The sequence below is a fragment of the Amblyomma mixtum genome, chromosome 1, assembly GCF_055824585.1.
Source record: "Amblyomma mixtum isolate Tamu chromosome 1, ASM5582458v1, whole genome shotgun sequence".
In the NCBI taxonomy this organism is placed as follows: domain Eukaryota; kingdom Metazoa; phylum Arthropoda; class Arachnida; order Ixodida; family Ixodidae; genus Amblyomma; species Amblyomma mixtum.
This window is the reverse complement of record NC_143012.1, coordinates 88,384,900-88,400,681: the sequence shown is the minus strand read 5'-3', so window position 1 is coordinate 88,400,681 and position 15,782 is coordinate 88,384,900. Positions and strand designations below refer to the sequence as shown.

At 47.2% G+C, this 15,782-nt stretch overlaps 1 protein-coding gene across 1 annotated transcript in view; it reads left to right on the top strand.

Moving 5' to 3' along the window:
* Positions 1-15,026, top strand: part of LOC149367139 (uncharacterized) — a 50,866-nt gene extending 35,840 nt beyond the window's left edge. The window contains exons 2-3 of the mRNA XM_089572740.1: positions 12,792-13,011; positions 15,019-15,026. Of these exons, the coding sequence (XP_089428866.1) occupies positions 12,792-13,011; positions 15,019-15,026 (228 nt within the window). The remainder of the gene's footprint in view (positions 1-12,791; positions 13,012-15,018) is intronic.
* Positions 15,027-15,782: the final 756 nt, after the last annotated feature.

The window sequence follows — 15,782 nt, the reverse complement described above, 5'->3', positions numbered from 1 at the left end:
CGAAACAACCCAAAAAACAAGTCATACACAGTCTACATAACGCCACACTGTACATGGAATCAAATTCTATGATGCCTTTGTACTTCGCGCTCGTCGTAACGGAGCAGGCACGGTGGAGGTGCGCACTTGCTAACACATTCTCTGCGTAACATGCCAGAAAAATACGCTAATGTACACCTGAAATTATTTAATTTCGGAATTGCCAAACACCCAAGTCCTTATAGCACTCTATTCAACGTAGGCGGCGCATCTGTGCAAACAAAGATAAAATCAGACGCTTTCATCTGAAAATTTCGAAATTCGACTGGTAATGACTTTTTCCTCTCTTTCCGAGCGGGAAACACACCGAAAAAAATTTTTCTCTCTATTTTGATAGTGAAATCGTAACTCCACCTGCTCCTCAATAGGGCGCTTTTGAATGGATGACGAAAGTTGCCAGAGGCAGACGGAGATCGAGGATTACGAAAATATATTAATCCTGAAATAGAAACCTAGCTGGAGTTTACAACCTCGTCTTTTACGCGAGCCGATTCGGCGCGGTGCGCTGGGCGTTCACGTAGCGTATAGCTCGCTGCGTTAATTACGATGTTGTGGAAACTTCCAGAGCCTAGACTGCCTCGTCGTTACTAGGATTATGTTTCGTACCAGGCTTTTCGGTGCGTCGGTGCGGCTCGAGCTTTTGACCGTAATTGAAAGGCACCTACGTGTGTTAAAAGTGCTTTGTACTTCTTTTGTTTTTTTGTGACTAGATTTATCTGGTGCAGCTAAAAATGGCATGGTCATTATTTGTGATATTTGTTTCATCCTCCTAAATCCGTCGAAATCCTGTTTTTTGGACAGCTAATTCTGAGTTTCCTTCGTCGTTCTCCGTACTGCTTAGTTGAAGCTGCAGGTCTCTACATGGCTTGTTGAGACTTTTCGCTTCGGATGCAGAAAGTGCAGCAACATTTAGCGACGCTAATTAAGGTTCGGCCGTGCCTTGTATTAGATAACCGAAATTAGACGATGTTTCACCGAAGCTATCGTTTATTATACTTTAATGAGCCATGCTATGACGGCAGTGTCGCACTGCCAAAGAAGGGACGAGAAAAAGAAGTTGAGTTCGGCAAAAAAACTGCAAGAACTTTTTCTCAAGAGACCGTGATTTTAAGGCAAGTGTTCACTCTGTGGTTATTGATAACGAAGAGAAAAGATTGACATTGCGGTTACCCCTGCTTAACGCGAGGTTTAGCGGGAGCTGTTAAAGGGAAGCTGAAACGATTTTTTGAGAATTCGAGGTTATTCAAGAATTCGAATCTATCAAGCTTCTAGATAAAGCATGAAAAGTATTTTTGCACTAGCATTTAAAATGGTGTCATAATCATCGATTAAAAACCGCGACGATGTTTAGGCTTCTTCTCACTACGTTGGAGGAGTGCGGGGAAACTCGGCAGTGAAGTCATTGTTGCCGAAATTTCAGATGTCCGCTGCTTACGTCTGCATGCTGCTGTGCGTCGTCAGATGGCGCCAAACAATGCATCGTGAGGTTCACCTTCGATGGCGTCGGTTTTCTTCCATGGAATAACCGTTTCTTCGCTGGAAACGTAGGGCCGTCATATGTGACGTCATTATAGGGGCCTCTGCTCGTCGCTGTGCACTTCAGAGAAGCCTGAACGCCGACGACGACTTTATTCGGCGATTACGCCACCATTTTAAATGCTAGAACAAAACGATTTCGCAGGCTTTACGTGCACGTTTCGCAAATTCGGCAATCTTAAACTCATCCAATTCTAAAACCGCTTCAGTAGTCCTTTAAGTATACTTTACGATATGTTGTGATAGAAAATATGAGAGTGACCTCACGTCAGTGTAGTTCTAGCCTCTAGGGTGCTCTTTTTAATTTTCCGTCACACAGCGAAATTTTTCGTCAATGTCTGCTCTCCAGATTGCCTTTATAGAAGCACAGCGCCACCGACGATCCTCTCCTCGGGCGGCGTGCTCCTCAGCAGCTATCGCATATGGACTGTGCTACCTTCCTTCGCTCTCGCCATACCCTTCCTCCTCCTTCCGCGGTAGCCACTTTTCGGATGGTTACCATGATATCCTTTCCTGAACTCTCGCCATAACTTTATCCTCGCACCGTACCCTACTTCCACGGCAACCCCCTTCTCCTTCTAGGGTGACTACACCGTGGTTGGTTCCCTTGGCAACCGCGTACCTGTTGCACCTTCATACGCTCTCGCCTTCCTACTTTCACGGTAACCACCTTGCGGATGGTTGCCGTTGTCATCATCTTCTGGTTACGCCTTCCTACGCTCTCGCCATAAAGCCTCCTTCCATGGTAACCCTCCTCGTCATTCCAAGGTAACTGTGCTACGAATGGCTACTGCATGAATGGCAGTTTACCAATATCCCTCAAGAGGAAAGTACACAGCAGCTGTATCTTACCGGTATTCACCTATGGGGCAGAAACGTGGAGGCTAACAAAGAGGGTTCAGCTTAAGTTAAGGACAGCGCAGCGAGCTATGGAAAGAAAAATGATAGGTGTGACGTTAAGAGATCGGAAGCGGGCGGAGTGGGTGACAGAACAAACGCGGGTTAATTACATCCTAGCTGAAATCAAGATGAAGAAGAGGGCTTGGGCAGGGCATGTATTGCGAAGGCAAGATAACTGCTGGTCCTTAAGATTAATGGAGTGGATTTCAGTAGAAGGCAAGCGCAGCAGGGGGCGGCAGAAAGTTAGGTAGGCGAATGAGATTAAGAAATTTGCGGGAATACGGTGGCCGCAATTGGAGAAAGACAGGGTTAACTGGAGGGACATGGGAGAGGCCTTTGCCCTGCAGTGGGCGTAATCAGGCTGATGATGATGAAGATACGTGCGGTTTCCGTTACGTTTCGTTCTCGCCATATCTTCCTCCTTTCAGAGTCACCATCCTCCGGATGCTCCCTGTGGTAAACACACACCGATTACCCTTTCCCCGCTAAAGCAGTACCTTCCTCCCATCACGGTAGCCACCCTTCGAGTGGTTCCCATGGCAACACACCCGCCACTTACGGCGACGACGACGACAGACGGCGACATCCTACGACGACGCGAAACCCAGGAACAGGCACTTAACAGCTCTCGCTGTAAAAATTAGGGACGATCAATGTTTTGATCCGGAGGATATGCAATAGCATTCTTCTTTCACTTGACATTGTCATCTAGTCCAGTTCGGATCTGTTTCAACCATGATTCTATTCCAGTTCTAAGTCAATTGTCTTTTAGTCTTTAACCCCCCCCTCCCCTCAATCTACTCCAATTCTGATTCTAATTCCGACTACGCAACAATTCAAAATGTGCCGCATTTTTAGGTCGCGGCGCATCCTCATACCACCACTGGTGTAGCGGCGCACCGGTTAAAAAATGCGCCACTGCGCTGGCGTGTGACGTGCAAACACAGCCACCGGTGAGGCTTGTGCGACACAGGTTGCTGTGCTCGAACAGTGCGAGAAGGAATTGCTTCCGCAATTCATACTTTTTTCACAAACAGCTGTATGGGAGGCTGCATATTTTGCACGTAGGCATGTTGTTGTAAGTCATTTTTTTGTTTGTCAGTTTCAACTTTGAGGAGTCATTTTTCGTTTGGCGTCTTTTTCCTCTCCCCTACAAGTAGACAGGGCGATAGGAAACAGCTGGTAGGTGGAAGGTGGAGGGAGAGAAAACCCCTAAACACAACCTGGCATTTGGAGCCTTTACACAGACGCCGACGTTGACGCTACCCGACAGTTTTCCTCTTCATGGGCCTCCTAACGCTTCCTCTTTAAGACCTCCGCCAGCTTTCCTTTCGTACAGGGCAGCATGTAATTTCAGGAATCTGGGTTTCTGATTCGGGCAGTTTTTTTTTTACCCCCTATCAGTCTTGCTACTTCTTAATCTCATCCGCCCAACTAACTTTCTACCGCCCCCTGCTATGGTTGCCTTCCCTTGGAATCCACTCCGTTACCCTCAAGGACCAGCGGTTATCTTGCCTTCTCATTACATGCCCTACCCAAGCCCATTTATTGCTCTTGATTTCGACTAGCATGTCGTTACCCTGGGTTTGATCTCTGACCCACTTTGCCCTCTACACACTTGAACAGTAAGTATGGCACTCAGCGATGCTCAAAGTTCGCTCCGCTGATGCATGGTCGCTGGCTGCCGGTTGGTTGCTTCGGGCGCCAATGCCGTAGCACACAGGTGTATGAACGTGGTGGGAGAGGATTACGCTAAAAGAGAGCACATGTTGCTCCGTCAGAATCCAACTGGTTTCAAGCATTGCAGCCCAGGAGGGCGTCGGAGTAGACAGTGTTGGGGTCTAGCTGCAAAAAACGAACATCGCCGCCCATTTATCAAAACTTAAATCGCGTTTAGATCACGTGAGGCACGAAAAAACACCGATATAATCACTACTCTTTCATTAGTTGTCATTCCGACCTTTGAGGCGCATTGGCTTTACCGTTGTAACGAATCCGAACGATGAGGCAGCGATTATATCGCAGTTATGTTTTAAGAAAACCCACGTGACCTATGCTGTCCTTTGACGTTACAGCCACTGTTCGGTTGATGAAAAACCGAACCAGAATGAGAGATAAAACTAATGGTGTCTTCGGCTGACACGCACTGCCTCCGTGCCGGTGCGTAGGAAGTGACGTCAAATATTACACGAGTGGCACGTCTCCTTGCACATCAGTTGAACGTGCGAAACACTCGCAGAGTGCCGTTGCTCTTTCTGCCGTCTGTTAACCGAGGCCTCCGAGACCCTCGATGATCTCAGAGGCTATTCCTACGAGCGGCCGACGCCAACGAGCGCAGTCAGCAGTTTGTATAATTAGCAACAGCCTCTTCAGAACAGTGCAGTGCCGCGCTTGTAACAGGCGTTGATAGAATCGGCGGGAAACGCAGGACCCACGAGGCTGCTCGTGAGATACTGCGACTAATTATGGAGGCGCAGGTTTTTAAGACACCACACCAAGGCGTTATGCTTGCCGGTTTCGATGCATGCGCCTTTAGAGCTTCAGCTAGAGTAACTTCCGAAAATATCCGCGGGTGTCGATTCTCAATCCAGTAAGCGCCCCAAATTGTCGTTTTATTGATTTCCTTTAACCTGCGCATACGTTCGCAAAAAGAACGATGTTATAAAATCCAGGCATGCCGGATGAACAGCATATGCCGTTCGCTGGAAGAGCTAAGGCAGAACTTGCAAGGCTAAAAATATCGACAAACCTTTAATTTCCTCATAACGGAATGCACATGGCTCACCAGCCGGTGGCTGCGGGATTACAGCGCGAATAAATGCATTGCAGCTGCTATAATATTCAACATTTTTTTAAAATGTGGCCACTTGTAATGCTTCGTCCGTTTTTCCTCTTCGTCGATGCTGCGTCAACCAACGCGCGTGAACAGCGTCGTCTGCTAGCGCGCGCTGCACGACGGGATTCCACCGCGCTCCACCGTCGGTCTCCACGGTGGCGCGGTGGCGCGCACGCGTGTCGTGCTCGTCCCGCCCGAATGTACGGCACTGCACGAGTGGCATCCAGCCGAGCGTGGGGCACCGCACGAGTGCGTAGAAAACTCTACGAGTGTCGTCAGCCGAAGACACCATAAGTCATAAAAATTGCAGAGCACTGTCGTCAGCTGCTTTGGAGAAATGCGAAAGCATTTGCATTTGAACGTCAGCAACTCTTTTTTGCAAGTCAACGTTGCCACCTCACACTTATCACGGGACCCTTGGATGATGTTGACAACTTCTTTTTGCGAGTCATCGTTGCCACCTTACACTTATCACGGGACCCTTGGATAACGTCGGCAACTTTTTATTCCAAGTCAACGTTGCCACCTCATACTTATTACGGGACCCTTGTATTACGTCGGCAACTTCTTTTTGCGAGTCATCGTTGCCACCTCAAACTTATCAAGGGACCCTTGGATGACGTCGGCAGCTTTTTTGCAAGTCAGCGTTGCCACCTCACACTTATTACTGGACCCTTGGATGACGTCGGCAACTTCTTTTTGCAAGTCATCGTTGCCACCTTACACTTCTCACGGGACCCTTGGATGACGTCGGCAACTTCTTTTTGCGAGTCATCGTTGCCACCTCACACTTATCAAGGGACCCTTGGATGACGTCGGCAACTTTTTATTGCAAGTCAACGTTGCCACCTCGCACTTATTACAGCACCCTTGTATTACGTCGGCAACTTCTTTTTGCGAGTCATCGTTGCCACCTCACACTTATGAAGGGACCCTTGGATGACGTCGGCAACTTTTTCGCAAGTCAGCGTTGCCACCTCACCCTTATTACGGGACCCTTGGATGACGTCGGCAACTTCATTTTTGCGTGTCATCGTTGCCACCTCATCACGGGACCCATCGATGACGTCGGTAACTTGTTATTGCAAGTCAACGTTGCCACCTCACACTTATTACGGGACCCTTGTATTACGTCGGCAACTTCTTTTTGCGAGTCATCGTTGCCACCTCACACTTATGAAGGGACCCTTTGATGATGTCGGCAACTTTTTTTGCAAGTCAGCGTTGCCACCTCACACTTATTACGGGACCCTTGGATGACGTCGGCAACTTCTTTTTTGCGTGTCATCGTTGCCACCTCATCACGGGACCCTTCGATGACGTCGGTAACTTGTTATTTCAAGTCAAAGTTGCCACCTCACACTTATTACAGGACCCTTGGATGACGTCGGCAACTTCTTTTTTGCGTGTCATCGTTGCCACCTCGTCACGGGACCCTTCGATGACGTCGGTAACTTTTAAGGCGGAAGCCTTTAATGCCTCATCGTTGTAAGCAGGAGCTGTCGACAGAAATGTCACGCTTTTCAATTGGTCGAAATGGTCGTGACGTCACAGTGCGTGAATTTCAAACGGGCCCAATTGTACCTTGGCTACTAACCACCGTGCTGGCTAGCTCTGACCCCAGAACGCAAGTTTTGGCGGTGGAGTGGGCTGACAAAGTCGTCGAGGGCTATGTACTCTCGACCACTTAACGCGACCTCTTGCCAAGCTCTTCCCGGCGAATAAAATGTTTTACAATCAATACTAACCATGCAACCAATTAAAGGGATCGTATAGTGATGCTCCAAGCAAGTTTGACTGAGTTTACTTAATTGCTTACTTAACCAAGTAGTCTAATTAACCTTTCTACTCAGACCAGATAAATAAAACCGAGTAAGAAATTGGCCTAGCTTGGGAATCGAACCCCGGTCTCCCGAGTGCGAGTCGAGCACGCTACCACTCTGCCATTCCAGGTTTTTTTTTGTCTTTATTGCCTGCTCTGCCATTCCAGGTCGATGGTATGGAATGAACAAAGGTGCGTCTAGTGAATACGGTGTCTTCGTTCACTCCCATCTTCCTCCCTTCCCGTTACGGCGAGGTTTAGGTGTCCACCGAGATATGAGAGACAGATACATTTCCTTTCCCCAAAAACCAATTTACCGACGAGCAAGGCGCATTTGTCCGCGTTTCAGATTGGTCTAAATTCCCGTGACGTCACCGCGCGCGAATTTTGACGGGTGTCCACCGAAATATGCGAGACAGTTACTGCTCATCTTCCTTTCCTCAAATATAATTTTCGACTAGTGTCTACTGAGATATGTGAGACAGTTAATGCGTAATTTCCGTTCCTCAAATCAATACAATTTTCATTTTCTTCATTACGGCTCCTCTTTCTTCTTTCACTCACTTCCTCCCTTCCTGTACGGTGCGGCTCAGCTGTCCACCGAGATGGCAGAGAATTACAGCCCCATTTCCTTTCCTCAAAAAGCGTTGCGTTCAAAGGGCAACGCATCACGCCGAACGGGTGGTGGCGTTCCTTGGACTCCGTGGCACCACTACAACACGCTGCCCGCTTCATTAATCGGCAGTTAATTAATGCACCAACAAAATGTGCAGTGAACAATCGCGTAGCTGAATGCAGCACTCAGGCTTTCGCCTTTCACCACTTTAGCCGCTAAAGTTCCATGTAATTTTTTTTTGGCAAGTCAGCGTTGCCACCTCATACTTATTACGGGACCCTTGAATGACGTCGGCAACTTTTTTTGCAAGTCAGCGTTGCCTCCTCACACTTTACGGGACCCTTGGATGACGTCGGCAACTTCTTTTTTGCGTGTCATCGTTGCCACCTCATCACGGGACCCTTCGATGACGTCGGTAACTTTTTTTTGCAAGTCAGCGTTGCCACCTCACACTTATTACGGGACCCTTGGATGACGTCGGCAACTTCTTTTTTTCGTGTCATCGTTGCCACCTCACCATCGGACCCTTCGATGAAGTCGGTAACTTTTTTGCAAGTCAGCGTTGCCACCTCACACTTACTACGGGACCCTTGGATGACGTCGACAACTTCTTTTTTGCGTGTCATCGTTGCCACCTCATCACGGGACCCTTCGATGACGTCGGTAACTTTTTTTTGCAAGTCAGCGTTGCCACCTCACACTTATTACGGCACCCTTGGATGACGTCGGCAACTTCTTTTTTGCGTGTCATCGTTGCCACCTCATCATGGGACCCTTCGATGAAGTCGGTAACTTTTTTTGCAAGTCAGCGTTGCCACCTCACACTTACTACGGGACCCTTGGATGACGTCGACAACTTCTTTTTTGCGTGTCATCGTTGCCACCTCATCACGGGACCCTTCGATGACGTCGGCAACTTTTTTTGCAAGTCAGCGTTGCCACCTCACACTTATTACGGGACCCTTGGATGACATCGCCAACTTCTTTTTTGCGTGTCATCGTTGCCACCTCATCACGGGACCCTTCGATGACGTCGGTAACTTTTTTTGCAAGTCAGCGTTGCCACCTCACACTTATTACGGGACCCTTGGGTGACATCGGCAACTTCTTTTTTGCGTGTCATCGTTGCCACCTCATCACGGGACCCTTCGATGACGTCGGCAACTTTTTTTTGCAAGTCAGCGTTGCCACCTCGCACTTATTACGGGACCCTTGAATGACGTCTTCAACTTTTTTACATGTCATCGTTGCCACCTCGCATTCAACACGGTTCCCTTGAATGACGTTCGCAACTTTTTTTTGCAAGTCATCGTTGCCACCTCGCCCTTATTACCGAACCCTTGAATGGCGTCTGCAACTTTTTTTTGCAAGTCATCGTTGTCACCTCGCACTTATCACGGGACCCTTGAATGACGTCTGTAACTTTTTTTACAAGTCATCGTTGCCACCTCGCACTTAACACGGTTTTTTGAATGACGTTGGCAACTTTTTTTTGCAAGTCATCGTTGCCATCTCGCACTTGCAGGTCATCGTTGTCACCTCGCACTTATCACGGGACCCTGAATGACGTCTGCAACTTTTTTACAAGTCATCGTTGCCACCTCGCATTCAACACGGTTCCCTTGAATGACGTTCGCAACTTCTTTTACAAGTCACCGTTGCCACCTCGCCCTTATTGCCGGACCCTTGAATGGCGTCTGCAACTTTTTTTTGCAAGTCATCGTTGTCACCTCGCACTCATCACGGGACCCTTGAATGACGTCTGCAACTTTTTTACAAGTCATCGTTGCCACCTCGCACTTAAGATGGTTCCTTTGAATAACGTTGGCAACTTTTTTTGCAAGTCATCGTTGCCACCTCGCATTTATCACGGGACCCTTGAATGACGTCTGCAACTTTTTTTGCAAGTCATCGTTGTCACCTCGCACTTATCACGGGACCCTTGAATGACGTCTGCAACTTTTTTACATGTCATCGTTGCCACCTCGCATTCAACACGGTTCCCTTGAATGACGTTCGCAACTTTTTTTGCAAGTCATCGTTGCCACCTCGCACTTATTACGGGACCCTTAAATGACGTCTGCAACTTTTTTTACAAGTCACCGTTGCCACCTCGCCCTTATTACCGAACCCTTGAATGGCGTCTGCAACTTTTTTTGCAAGTCATCGTTGTCACCTCGCACTTATCACGGGACCCTTGAATGACGTCTGCAACTTTTTTTACAAGTCATCGTTGCCACCTCGCACTTAACACGGTTCCTTTGAATGACGTTGGCAACTGTTTTTTGCAAGTCATCGTTGCCATCTCGCACTTATTACGGGACCCTTGAATGACGTTGGCAACTTTTTTTTTGCAGGTCATCGTTGTCACCTCGCACTTATCACGGGACCCTTGAATGACGTCTGCAACTTTTTTAGAAGTCTTCGTTGCCACCTCGCACTTAAGATGGTTCCTTTGAATGACGTTGGCAACTTTTTTTGCAAGTCATCGTTGCCACCTCGCACTTAACACGGTTTTTTTGAATGACGTTGGCAACTTTTTTTTGCAAGTCATCGTTGCCATCTCGCACTTGCAGGTCATCGTTGTCACCTCGCACTTATCACGGGACCCTGAATGACGTCTGCAACTTTTTACAAGTCATCGTTGCCACCTCGCATTCAACACGGTTCCCTTGAATGACGTTCGCAACTTCTTTTACAAGTCACCGTTGCCACCTCGCCCTTATTGCCGGACCCTTGAATGGCGTCTGCAACTTTTTTTTGCAAGTCATCGTTGTCACCTCGCACTCATCACGGGACCCTTGAATGACGTCTGCAACTTTTTTACAAGTCATCGTTGCCACCTCGCACTTAAGATGGTTCCTTTGAATAACGTTGGCAACTTTTTTTGCAAGTCATCGTTGCCACCTCGCATTTATCACGGGACCCTTGAATGACGTCTGCAACTTTTTTTGCAAGTCATCGTTGTCACCTGGCACTTATCACGGGACCCTTGAATGACGTCTGCAACTTTTTTACATGTCATCGTTGCCACCTCGCATTCAACACGGTTCCCTTGAATGACGTTCGCAACTTTTTTTGCAAGTCATCGTTGCCACCTCGCACTTATTACGGGACCCTTAAATGACGTCTGCAACTTTTTTTACAAGTCACCGTTGCCACCTCGCCCTTATTACCGAAACCTTGAATGGCGTCTGCAACTTTTTTTGCAAGTCATCGTTGTCACCTCGCACTTATCACGGGACCCTTGAATGACGTCTGCAACTTTTTTTACAAGTCATCGTTGCCACCTCGCACTTAACACGGTTCCTTTGAATGACGTTGGCAACTGTTTTTTGCAAGTCATCGTTGCCATCTCGCACTTATTACGGGACCCTTGAATGACGTTGGCAACTTTTTTTTTGCAGGTCATCGTTGTCACCTCGCACTTATCACGGGACCCTTGAATGACGTCTGCAACTTTTTTAGAAGTCATCGTTGCCACCTCGCACTTAAGATGGTTCCTTTGAATGACGTTGGCAACTTTTTTTGCAAGTCATCGTTGCCACCTCGCACTTAACACGGTTTTTTTGAATGACGTTGGCAACTTTTTTTTGCAAGTCATCGTTGCCATCTCGCACTTGCAGGTCATCGTTGTCACCTCGCACTTATCACGGGACCCTGAATGACGTCTGCAACTTTTTTACAAGTCATCGTTGCCACCTCGCATTCAACACGGTTCCCTTGAATGACGTTCGCAACTTCTTTTACAAGTCACCGTTGCCACCTCGCCCTTATTGCCGGACCCTTGAATGGCGTCTGCAACTTTTTTTTGCAAGTCATCGTTGTCACCTCGCACTCATCACGGGACCCTTGAATGACGTCTGCAACTTTTTTACAAGTCATCGTTGCCACCTCGCACTTAAGATGGTTCCTTTGAATAACGTTGGCAACTTTTTTTGCAAGTCATCGTTGCCACCTCGCATTTATCACGGGACCCTTGAATGACGTCTGCAACTTTTTTTGCAAGTCATCGTTGTCACCTCGCACTTATCACGGGACCCTTGAATGACGTCTGCAACTTTTTTACATGTCATCGTTGCCACCTCGCATTCAACACGGTTCCCTTGAATGACGTTCGCAACTTTTTTTGCAAGTCATCGTTGCCACCTCGCACTTATTACGGGACCCTTAAATGACGTCTGCAACTTTTTTTACAAGTCACCGTTGCCACCTCGCCCTTATTACCGAACCCTTGAATGGCGTCTGCAACTTTTTTTGCAAGTCATCGTTGTCACCTCGCACTTATCACGGGACCCTTGAATGACGTCTGCAACTTTTTTTACAAGTCATCGTTGCCACCTCGCACTTAACACGGTTCCTTTGAATGACGTTGGCAACTTTTTTTTGCAAGTCATCGTTGCCATCTCGCACTTATTACGGGACCCTTGAATGACGTTGGCAACTTTTTTTTTGCAGGTCATCGTTGTCACCTCGCACTTATCACGGGACCCTTGAATGACGTCTGCAACTTTTTTACAAGTCATCGTTGCCACCTCGCACTTAAGATGGTTCCTTTGAATGACGTTGGCAACTTTTTTTGCAAGTCATCGTTGCCATCTCGCACTTATTACGGGACCCTTGAATGCCGTCTGCAACTTTTTTTTGAAAGTCATAGTTGTCACCTCGCACTTATCACGGGACTCTTGAATGACGTCGGCAAGTTTTTTTGCAAGACATCGTTGCCACCTCGGACTTATCACTTATCGCACTTATCAGGGTGTAGAAGAGTGTTATGTGAAAATATTGGAAGCGAAAGAAGCGCACCAGGGGGCATCGAGAGTCAGGCGGGTGGATGGGATTAGGAAGTCTGTGGGGGTAAGGGGGCCGTAGCCGGCACAGGACAGGGTTAATTGGAGGGTTATGGGAGAAGCCTTTGTCTTGCAGTTGTGGGCGTGGTTAAGCTGGCAGTATTCATGGCGACGACCGCACCGTTTATCCCTCATCCAGCTCTTCGTTGTGCCCAGCCATCATCGAGGTTTAACCGTGCTTGTTGCTTGCAGGGCCAGCTGAGGCCCAGCCCCGCTGGGGTCACCCTAGCCGAGCTGCAGGCGTGGGTGACCTCTGAGTTTGGCATCCCCGCCGAGCGCCAGCTGCTCAAGAGCGGCATCCCTCCACGGGTCCTGGTGGCGCCCGGTGACTGCGGCGTGCTCACCCTCGCCCACGGGGACCGGGTCATCGTCGAGGTGGTGGGCAGCGGGGACCAGTCTCCCGGGGCACAGGGTACGCCCCGCCAGTTTGAAACCCGGAGTGCAGTCAAGCCCACTTGTAACGAACGTGACAGTCGCTCAAATCTCGTTCATCCTGTTTGAAGTTCGTAAGAATCTCTAATAGAGGCAGGACAACCTTAGACTTCAATCAACCAAATGATCAGGCAGGCTTTTGTAATGGATACTCGACAATAGACCATATTCACGCTATCAGTCAGGTGATAGAGAAGTGCGCAGAATATAACCAGCCCCTATATATAGCCTTCATTGATTACGAGAAAGCATTTGACTAATTGGAATCGTCAGCAGTCATGCAGGCATTGCGGAATCAGGGTGTAGAAGAGTACTATGTGAAAATACTGGAAGATATCTATAACTACTGCACAGCTACCATAGTTCTCCATAAAGTCAACAATAAAATTCCAATACGGAAAGGTGTCAGGCAGGGAGACACGATCTCGCCAATGCTCTTCACTGTCTGCTTACAGGAGGTATTCCGGGGACTGGAATGGGAACAGTTAGGGATAAGAGTTAATGGAGAATACCTGAGTAATTTGCGATTCGCTGATGACATTTCCTTGCTAAGCCACTCAGGACAAGAACTGCAAAGCGTGATCAATCAGTTAGACAGGCAGAGCAGAACGGTGGGGCTAAGAATTAACATGCAGAAAACCAAAGTAATGTTCAACAGCCTAGCAAGGGAACAGCAGTTCGCAATTGGTAGCGAGGTGCTGGAAGTAGTAAAAAAATATGTCTACTTAGGGCAGGTAGTGACCGCAGATCCGGATCATGAGAGGGCAATAACTAGAAGAATAAGAATGGGGTGGAGCGCATATGGCAGATTGTCTCAGATCATAATGGTAGCTTACCAATATCCCTGAAGAGAAAAGTATACAACAGCTGTATCCTACCGGTACTCGAATATGGGGCAGAAACGTGGAGGCTAACAAAGAGGGTTCAGCTTAAGTTAAGAACAACACAACGAGCTATGGAAAGGAAAATGATAGGTGTAACGTTAAGAGATCGGAAGAGGGCGGAGTGGGTGAGAGAGCAAACGCGGGTTAATGACATCTTAGTTGAAATTAAGAGGAAGAAATGGGCTTGGGCAGGGCATGTAATGCGAAGGCAAGATAACCGCTGGTCCTTAAGGGTAACGGAATTGATTCCAAGAGAAAGCAAACGTAGCAGGGGACGGCAGAAAGTTAGGTGGGCGGATGAAATTATGAAATATTTCGTCCCGCCAACAAACCTCTTTACCACAACCTTAACGTGAAATTTGAGAACACCTTGATAAGACAAGTTCAGGCACAAAAATTTCTCGGGGTTTGGTTTCAGGAAGACTTGAGCTGGTCTGTACACGTAAGAAACCTAAGTGTAGAACTTGCCCGCACAGTTGGATGTCTTTACAGAATATCTGCGCTCATACCTCTCTGGCTGAAAAAGAATGTTTATTACTCACTTTTTTATTCCAAACTAACCTACGGCTTAATGGTTTGGGGCACTACTACACAATACAATTATACTAAGCTAATTACTTTACAGAAGAAAATCCTACGCTGCTTCGAATCTTATCGTGGCATTCCACAGGACTTAAGAACCGCTCCTCTATTTAAAAAACACAACATCCTAAAGGCAGACCAGTTGTATTATTTCAAAGCACTGCAAGTAATACACCAGGAGAAACTGTACGGAATTATTGCCTCCGAAAACGCTGAATACCTTTTGAGGCACCGAAAACACCGTACACCAAAAATCCGAACAAATTATGGAAGACAGACAATGGCGTATCAAATACTTACCATCTTAATCAAATTTGACGGCAAGCTAAACTTTGAATGCAAATTAAAAGCATTTAAATGCCAACTTAGGGAGCTATTGTTATGTTGTCAAATTAAATATAGTCATAATTGAACAGTGTTTTTCATGTTTTACTGTCGTCTCATAAAAGAAACACAAAACTCTGTATAACTTAAAATGACTTTCAGTTCCTTGTGTCTTTCTTTTGTGTCTCTTCAAACAGTATTATGATGTTTTCACTGAAAATTTAAAAAGTGCATTATGTATTTATGCATTATTTTGTACAGCAGTTATTTGTGCTAATTTGTTCAAGTTATTTGTGTAACGTCTGATTATGTGTGATTTGTTGTTTGTGTTTGCACCTGTATATGCAATACGTTTATGTAGAGGTGTCAAATGTTGCGTTTTTTTATCTTTTGTGACTACCGCTCGGAGGCACGATTTATTATTTTGGTTCTAAGATGCTTGTTGTATCTGTACCGCTGTGAGCTGTGTAGGGTCAGAGGCCTCTTCAGGCACCATTAGCCTTTAGCTTCTGTCCCTGCATCAGACTGTGTTTCGTCTGATGCTGAAATAAAGTCTGAAAAGTTTGCGGGGATACAGTGGCGGCAACTGACAAAGGACAGGGTTAATTGGAGAGACATGGGAGAGGCCTTTGCCCTGCAGTGGGTGTAGTCAGGCTGATGATGATGATGATGACTTATCACGAGACCCTTGGATGACGTTGTGTTAACCCTTCGATGCCGCTCCATGGAACTGTCTGCGCCAAGCGTTCAACTCTATTTGAAAATAATATATATTCGTTCTTCCGAGCACCCTGATCTCACAAACGGTGCAGGAATGCTGCCTGTAGCGGTCGTCATGGCACTGATCGTAATAACCTGATCAGCGCAATTACCTGTTAGAAAAATTAATACTCACTGTGGCTAGCCCACCGAACAAAAAAAACTATTTGGTCTCTTGAGCTGTAGCTTGGCACTGCCTATT